Source organism: Ananas comosus, linkage group 9 (genome assembly GCF_001540865.1).
Source record: "Ananas comosus cultivar F153 linkage group 9, ASM154086v1, whole genome shotgun sequence".
Classification (NCBI taxonomy): Eukaryota; Viridiplantae; Streptophyta; class Magnoliopsida; order Poales; family Bromeliaceae; genus Ananas; species Ananas comosus.
Window position 1 is genome coordinate 9744270 of NC_033629.1, and position 8829 is coordinate 9753098.

Below are 8829 nucleotides of genomic sequence, written 5' to 3' on the forward strand. Positions count from 1 at the left end.
AAAGTGCTAATGTAGCAACAAATTAATACTGATGTTCAATCTTAATTAGAGACATTTAAACTAAAGTGTGGCATAGATTGGTTCTACCTTAAAATTTTTTAATGAATAAATACTTTAAAATTTATATTCATGATTGAATTGGATTCTTTTCTGATGTGAGAGATGGAGGTTTAACAAGTTAGAGATGGAACTAATCATTATAGAAATATTATTAGTGTTAAATGATACCAGGATGAGATTAGGATCAAACAGACATTAAATTTGAAAATTTTGCTGCATCTCTCTGTCTTTGCCTCTATCCATTCTAATCTCTGAGTCATGCAAGTCGCGCTAAATCATTCCTCTCCCCAACATTCTTATTCTATCTAATACAAGGCTTAAAGAGTATAATTGAGAGGCTTTGTATGTTGAGAGTTTTTTGTGATGAACCAAGTCTTTTATCAAGCGACTTTTCAACTTTTCTCATCACATACAAAGACATATCAATTAAAAAATAAAGTGATTTAAAATTATTATGGAGAGAGAGACTTCACAAACAATCAATGATTTAAAGATTGGGTCAAACTGGCCAGCTCGATCGGTCCGATCGTGACTCAGTCTACAAAGCAGTTTGGTTTAACTCTTGAACCAGATAAGTCTAAAAACTGTTTTGAACAATTCGAACCGATGGTTTAACCATCAAACCGGTAAAAACGGTCAAGTTTTAACTAAACTGGCAAGAGTTTTTTTTTTAGTAAGTCATATTAAAATCTAACGACTTAAAATCAATCTAGCTGATTTTATTTTCTATTAGAACAGACTAGTCTTATAAAAAGCGAAACTTGAAAACGCATATCTATTTAATTTAGTCTATAAATCGGTATCTTATAAGTAAGTATGATATACTAGAATAATAATATGAATATATATGCACCGTTCCATTTAATAAAATTAANTATTTAAATATAATTTATTATAAAATTTATTACAATATTTAAATATAAATAATATGTATTAATATAGTACAATTAATAATTTTATAATAAAAATAATGTATTATAATATATAATATATTATATTTATATAATTTAGTTTTAATTCATTTTATAATTTTAATTAAATTTGAAATTAAGCATTGGAATAGCACTATTCCACCAAAATGGTAGAATAGTAAAAAGCTTGCTATTCCAGGATAATCGGGAATAACAAGCTTTGATCGGGATAAAATATCCTGGCAAAAAATAACCCTATTTGGCGGAATAACGGAGATAACTTTCATTATCTCCGCTTATCCCCCGAACCAAACGGGGCCAAGGGTATAATAGAGAAGTTCTATATACGTCGAGAGTTTTATGTGATGAACCAAGTATTTTATCAAGCGACTGTTCGACTTTTCTCATCACATAGAAAGACATTTCAATTCAAAAATAGAATGATTTAAAATTATTATGGAGACAGATAGATTGCACAAACAATTAATGATTTAAAGATCGGGTCAAACTGGCCAGCTCAATCAGCTCGATCGTGACTCAGTCTGCAAAGTAGTTTGGTTCAACTCTTGAATCAGATAAGTCAAAAAACTGTTTTGAATAATTCGAACCGATGGTTTAATTATCAAACCAACAAAAAATGGTTAAGTTTTAACTAAACGTGCAAGAGTTTTTTTTAGCAAGTCATATTAAAATTCAACGACTTAAAATCAATCTGACTGATTTTATTTTCTATTAGAACAAATTAGTCTTATAAAAAGCGAAACTTGAAAATGTATATCTACTTAATTTAGTATATAAATTGATACTTTAAATTAAGTATGATATACTAGAATAATAATATTAATATATATGCACCGTTCCATCTAATAAAATTAAAAATAATACTTAAATATTTATAATGTCATGCGGACATTAATGGTTCAATCAGTTGTTGGCCCATTGGTTAAGCGAGTGATCCTTGACCCAATAGAATTATTGGATCGCTATTTGATCCGATTATTAAAATATTGCAAACCATCACAAAATTAAAAAAAAAATCTCAATAAAAAAATTAAAAAAAATTTTAAAAAATCCATCCGAAAAATGGAGTGGACTGCCCTTTCTTATGGGCCTCACCACTCACCAATCCAGGCCCAGGCCCAGCACAAGTCCTGATTCACTTGCAAAGCCTCCTCCATTTCTCTCTCTCTCTCTCTCTTCTTCCTCGCTGGTCTCTTCAGACTTTTTTCGAAAATAATCCTGTAAAATTTCGTATTTGCCAAACTAATTCTGTGAAATTTTTATTTGTGAAATAACCCTCCTCTAGCCACGTGGGCGCCACGTCAGGGATTCCTCAAAAAGACGGTGAATCGTTCACCGTCTTTGATATTTGTTGTGAAGGCGGTGAATGGTTCACCGTCTTCATAAGACGGTGAACCATTCACCGTCTTTAGTACAAATTCCTACACTGCGCAAATTTTTCCAAATCCATAATATGGTGTCCTTGATAAGACGGTGAATCATTCCCCGTCTTCTCGAGGGCACAGAAAAGGCGGACTTGAGAGACCGTCTTCTAAAGACGGTGAACCATTCACCGCTTTTACAATAAATTATAAAGACAGTGAACGATTCACCGCCTTTTTGAGGAATCCCTGACGTGGCGCCCACGTGGCGAAAAAAGAGTTAGTTTTACAAATAAAAATTTTACGGGGTTAGTTTGGCAAATACGAACTTTCACAGGATTATTTTTGAAAAAAGTCCGTCTCTTCCCCTTCTCCCCCCCAACTCCTCCCATGGCTCAAAACTACTCCTAAACCCTAACCCTAACTCTCCCTCCTCCTCCAATGGTCCGCGCAATTCACAATCCCATACCCTAAACCCTAACCCGCAGCCCCTTTCCCATGCCCCTCGTCTTCTCGTCTTCGTCCTCCTCGCGCACTTCCCCCATTTTCTTCTTCTCCTTCGTCCTCCACCGCCTCCTCTCCTCGTCGGCGGCGGCGGCGACGGCGACGGCGACGGCGCCTCCGCCAGCGTCGCCGCCGAAGCTGAAGAACCTGTGCTACCGCCACCGCGCCCGCGCCCTCGCCGAGGCCCGCTCCGCGCTGACCGAGTACCTGCACTCGACCCGCTCCCTCCCCTTCACCCACGCCGAGCTCATCGCCTCCCACTCGCCCTTCTCCCTCTCCTCCCTCCTCTCCTCCGTCCCCTTCCCCCCCTCCCTCCNTCCCCCCCTCCGACCTCCCCCGCACCCTCCGCCGCTTCCTCTCCTTCCGCCCCGTCAACGAGTTCGACTTCTTCTTCGAGTCCATCGGCCTCAACCCTAACCCTAGCCCCAATTCCCTCTTCCTCTCCGACGACCCTCCCCTCCTCGCCGCCGTCACCGCCCTCGCCAGCTTCGGCTTCCCCTGGACCAGCCTCGGCCTCCTCTACGGCTCCGCCGTGCTCCGCGCCGACCCCGCCCGCCTCATCGCCCGCCTCCGCTCCCTCGAGGCCCGCCTCGGCCCCCTCCGCCGCGTCTTCCTCATCGCCGCCTGCCTCGCCTTCCCCTCCGCCCTCGCCGTCGACTCCGTCCCCGGGGACGACGTCGACCTCCTCTTCCGCGACCTCAAGACGGTATTCGTCGACTTCGGTCTCGCCGCCTCTGCCCACAATGACGTCGATGCCTTCCTCCAGATCTGCAGAAGAATTCGCATGTTCTACGATTCGGGGTCCCCGCACGGATCGATGGGCGAGCTGATGGGAAAGAACCCTAGGGTCTTTCTCGAGTTCGACGAATCATTGTTGGCTCAAAAATTAAATTTTTTTGCTAGATTAGGCATGAAGAGGGAGGAGATTGGGAAATTTCTCCTGGAAAACCCTAAATTCTTTGATTTTGATCTCGAGAATCCGGCCATTTCTATGCCGGGATATCTGCATTGTCTCAGATTAAGCCCTGAGCAAGTTGCTGAATTGTCTGAAAGCTATCCCTATGTAATGGGTAGGAACAAATTGGGCAATTTGCCTGGTTCGATGAGAGCTATGGGTCTAGCTGGGTGGCTTCTCGGCAAGATTGTCGAGGGGAATCATCACTACCTCTCGTCTGAATTCGTCTCTGCTACTTCGCATGTCAAAAAGTTTGAGTGTGATTTCGTAAAAGGCATAGAAAAGATAAAATCCGAGAAAAAGGAGCAGTTTGTGGATAATAAGGTGGAGTTCTTACTCGGTATCGGGCTTGGACGGAATAAGATTACGGCGCGAGCAGTCGCTGTGCTAAACGGCGCGAAGGATCAGTTGGATGAACGATTCGATCGCCTTCTTGAAATAGGGTTTGAATACCCTATGCTTTGTAGAATGATAAGCGCGAGTCCGAAAATACTTAATCAGAGCAAAGAAATGCTCCAAGAGAAGATTAATTTCCTCTGCAACGACTTGAGCTATTCTCTGGAATACCTTGATAGTTTCCCGGCCTTTTTGTGCTTCGATTTGGAGAATAGGATTAAGCCCCGATATAGGATACTTAATTGGCTTCAAGAAATTGGCTTGCTCAAGAAGCCCTTTGCTCCAGCGACCGTCCTTGCTAATTCGGAGAAGAGGTTCATGTTCAACCTCTATAGTGTTCATCCTGCTGCTCCTAAGCAATGGTTGGAGTGCTTTTCTTCTAGAAGCCATAGCGAGTATTACAGGAAAAATTTATTTTCTCCTCGGCCGGAAAGAAGTTGTTAGGTGGTTTAAATTTCTTGGAGTTGCTCATGCTTCATAAAGGGTTGGCACTCTAATTGCCAAGCCAATGCCTGCGGGATCTTTTGACTTTCCCACCATAAAGGTATCTTATGACTGCCAACAATAGATTTAATATCCTTAATGGAGTACAAGTTGCATTTGTACATTGTTGTATGTGATAATTTTTGGCTAAAAAATGTAACTTGTTTTCGGCTATAACATGTATATCAGATCATTTTGAACTAACAACTGAGCTATGAGCTATATTGTAGCTGTACATTGTCATTGCTCTGAAATGCTAAAATGATTAGACTTCTTTAATCATGCTCCTTCAAGGTTTCCACTAAGATGGTGTTTGGTTCCTTGGAAAAGCATGGAAAATTATTTCCGAAAAAAAGGTTTCCTTGGAAAACACCCTTTTCCACAGTTTTTGTTTTCTGGATAAAAAATTCGGAAAACGAAAACACTAGTTTTCTATGGAATCCGGAAAAACGTATCTAGAAAAACTACTTTTCCTGGGAATCAAACAAACGGAAAATAGTTTCCAGCCAGAAAACTGTTTTCTGGGATAGTTTCCAGGGAACCGAACACCCCCTAAGCCAATGACCAGGAATGCTGGACTGTTTATCAACATTTTTCAGTTATGTAATTATAATGGCGATAATTTGTCTTCTGTTACAGCGATTCTACTTATCGGGAATATATTTCATAAAAGACTCTTTGTCAGAAAGAAACATGTGTACGTGCTATTATTTACACAGAGTGATCTCATAGTAATGATTTTGTTTTCTATTTGTGAGAAGCATTATTTTGTTGTTTGGGCCAAAGTTATAAATTGAAGTGTTTATATGCTGTCGAACTTGTGACTACATTGTTGATTCTAGTGCAACTGTTATAGACTGTTCGAGTGACAGAAGAAGAGTTATATGATACAAGCATGGGGGAGGTATGCTACAGGGAACATTTGTATGGAAAACTGAGAAGTGTCAACCAAAACATATTAAGTCGGGTCTGCCTATCTCAAATTGGCCTATAGTTGAGCAGGTCTCTTTACATTTTCTCCTCTCCAAAATATGGAAGATGACGCTACCTCTGACTTACAGATTCCTCTATGCACATTGGAGCGACTATGTGCGCTGACCTTTCCTGTGCTTTCTGGCATCTGCTATGTTCGCTTTATGCTAATTAGTTTGATAGTTTCTGACATTTCTCTCGTGGTTTCGCACTGTAGGCTAGAGGAAAGCAGACAGAAGAGATAGCGGAAAGGACTCTTGGGTAACTGCAATGCCGCGAGCAGCAAATCATTCTGTCGAGGGAGGTAGGGAACTTGAATCTTCGAAAGGATTCAAGTGCTTGATGGTGTTTTCCTCACTTCTATGACCACATTAGAGCTCAACTATCAAACACCAACATCGTTATATGGTATAGAAGATGTTGTAACAGAAGTGATCTTGGGAGAGCTCCTTCAAGACCAACCTTTATTGTGTTGGCTCAATGGACTAATCTACTTGAAGGGCTTTTTTTGCAAATAGCCCCCTGACAAATTTTATTTGCAAAACTAGTCCCGTCCAAAAATTATTTGCAAAAATGGCCCTGCCCCTGCCACGCCAGCGCCACGTCAGCGTCACGCGGGCAGGGCGGGCCCAGATGTTTAAGTTGAACACGGTGAACCATTCACCGTGTTCAATACAAGATTTTTGTATTGGACACAGTGAATGGTTCACCGTGTCCAATACAAATACCCCAATAATGGTTAAGTTTATTAGACACGGTGAACCATTCACCGTGTCCAATTATTTGTATTGGACACGGTGAATGGTTTACCGTGTCCAATACAAATATTTCGATCTTAGCTATTTTGTATTGGACACGGTGAATGATTCATCGTGTCCAATATAAAAAGTTTGTATTGAACACGGTGAATGGTTCACCGTGTTCAACTTAACCATCTGGCCCAGTCCCGCCCGCGTGGCGCTGACGTGGCGCTTGCGTGGCGGGGCCAGGGCCATTTTTGCAAATAAATTTTTGACAGGGCCAATTTAAAAAAAAAAATTTGTAAGGGGGCTATTTGCAAAAAAAGCCCCTACTTGAATTTACTTACTAAGAAATAAATTGATAAAGTATCTGGTATATCGACTAATGATTGCACTAAGAATTTGAGGTCCAAGATCTCTGATATGATGCAGCAGGTTCTGTTGGGAAAGTGGTATCAGGGAGTAATCTTTTGGTTGCTGTTATCTGCGTAATGTTGGAAAATTAATTGAGGCAAAAGTAAAAGTGCGTCCAACATACTTTTAGATGTTTCCAGTATTTTGTCCAATTACCCAAAATCAATTGTATGCTTTGATTTCGATGCTTAGTCCTCTGATGTACAAATTGTGGAGTGCACATACGAGTTCATTGTTGTATTGTTTTGAACCCTGTAATCCTGGTTATTTTTGGCCTTAACAAACTGAGATTAGTTTGATGAGTGAGATGCATTAGCCATAACCTACATTTTACTGTTGATTATGGGCATGTTTTGATTCACAAATATCCTCTGCCGCATATCTCCTTCGTTTGCGTGGTACCACATATTCTATTTTGTTTGCTTAAGAGGCATGCGATAATTTAATGTAACAACGTAAATGGGTTAAATTTAATGTAACAAAAGTAAATGGGTTAATTGCATCATTGACCCCCAACCCTTATCCAACTATTTACTTTACCCTTAATTTTTTTAATTTTTTGCAATCAGATTTTTAACTTTTAAAATTAATTACCGAGTGTTGGCGTGACTTATGTCATCAAAATTAAATTCAAGTAAAATAAAAGGTTAGGAAGGTTAGGGATCAAAATAATAAAATGAGTAAAGGCTAAGGACCAACACAATTAACCCGAAGTTAAACGATGCCCAGAGTTTCATATTTTGTCATCGCACGATAAATTACTTCGCCGTGGCGTCGCATCGTCCCGAAACCATGATGACCTTTAAACAAACTAAGGTCATATTTGCAGGCATGAATATCTTATTTCATTTTTAAAAAAAATTTAGTTAAAAACTTTATATGTTTGATCGAAAACTTTATATGTTTGATCGATAAGGAATGTGATCAAATATTGGGTTTAAAATGAAGTATCATATTCGGACTTCAAATTAATTTTTCAAATAAAATAAATTACTTTGTAAACGAAATATGCCATTCTATCAAATTATAGAAAGCAAAACTTATAAAGAAGCAAAAAGTCAAGCTCTTTGCTTATAATCATACTAGAAAGTTATCATACAGAACTAGGAAAGGACCCGTGCTTCGCGGCGGGTCAATAATATTTCAATGAATGCAAACTAACAGCTGAAATGAGAAGGGTGCACGAATACTTAGTAGTAAGTGGGGTTACAAATAGGGAAGTACACATTTTGCTGCGAAGTACACATTCTGCTGCATAGCCTAGTCGGCACTCACGCATAGTAAAAAGAAAAAAAGAAAACAAAAGTAAATAAACAAAAGGTGCAGTAGCACAAAAAATACAAAATACTTCATATTTTTTACTATCAACCCAATTGACCGGCTTCCGAGGGGGCAGATTCTGTAGCAGGCGAAGCAGGGCCAATGTCTGTTATCATGGCATGACAATCCTGGATAGCCTGGCGGATCCTGGTCCGCTCAATTATACATTCATTTTTTTGTTCTACGGTGGAGACATAACACTCCTTTAAAAAGTTATAATCTTGAACCACTTTATTATACTCGGCAAGCTGCACCGCATGATCTGTAGTTAGACAGGCATAAAAATTCTTATAGAGTACACTGTCCTCGTAGTTTATATCTTTAACATAGTAGATTTTTATTATTCAATATCTTCGAAGGAAGAGTTATCTTGAGGTCGGTGGAGAGAGTCAGGGGACTGAGTATATACTGGGAAACAGTACCCAAGGGTCAGCTGAGAAGGACCTGGCTAGTTTGGCGGCTTATTGGTGGATGATTAGGCGAGAGAGAAATAATGTGATTTTTAGAAATCAATCTTTCGACGCCTTGGTGGCTATCAGATAAATCCGTAAAATGAGAATGGAATGGGCTAAATTTTGCAACTCTAAATGACCTTTTATTTTTTTACTTTTATTTATTTATGTACTTATTTTCCTTTTATGTAACTGTTTGATCCATTCGAGGCCCTGCTGCCTCAACATCTGTAGCAGAAT

The 8829-nt window shown here is 39.7% G+C and overlaps 1 protein-coding gene across 1 annotated transcript; it reads left to right on the top strand.

The window, feature by feature from the left end:
- On the top strand, positions 2715-6250 carry LOC109715592 (transcription termination factor MTEF18, mitochondrial). Its single transcript, XM_020240693.1, is given in 3 exon segments — positions 2715-3169; positions 3171-4752; positions 5881-6250. Coding segments are annotated over 2 exon segments (1800 nt in total). The 5' UTR covers positions 2715-2851; the 3' UTR covers positions 4653-4752; positions 5881-6250.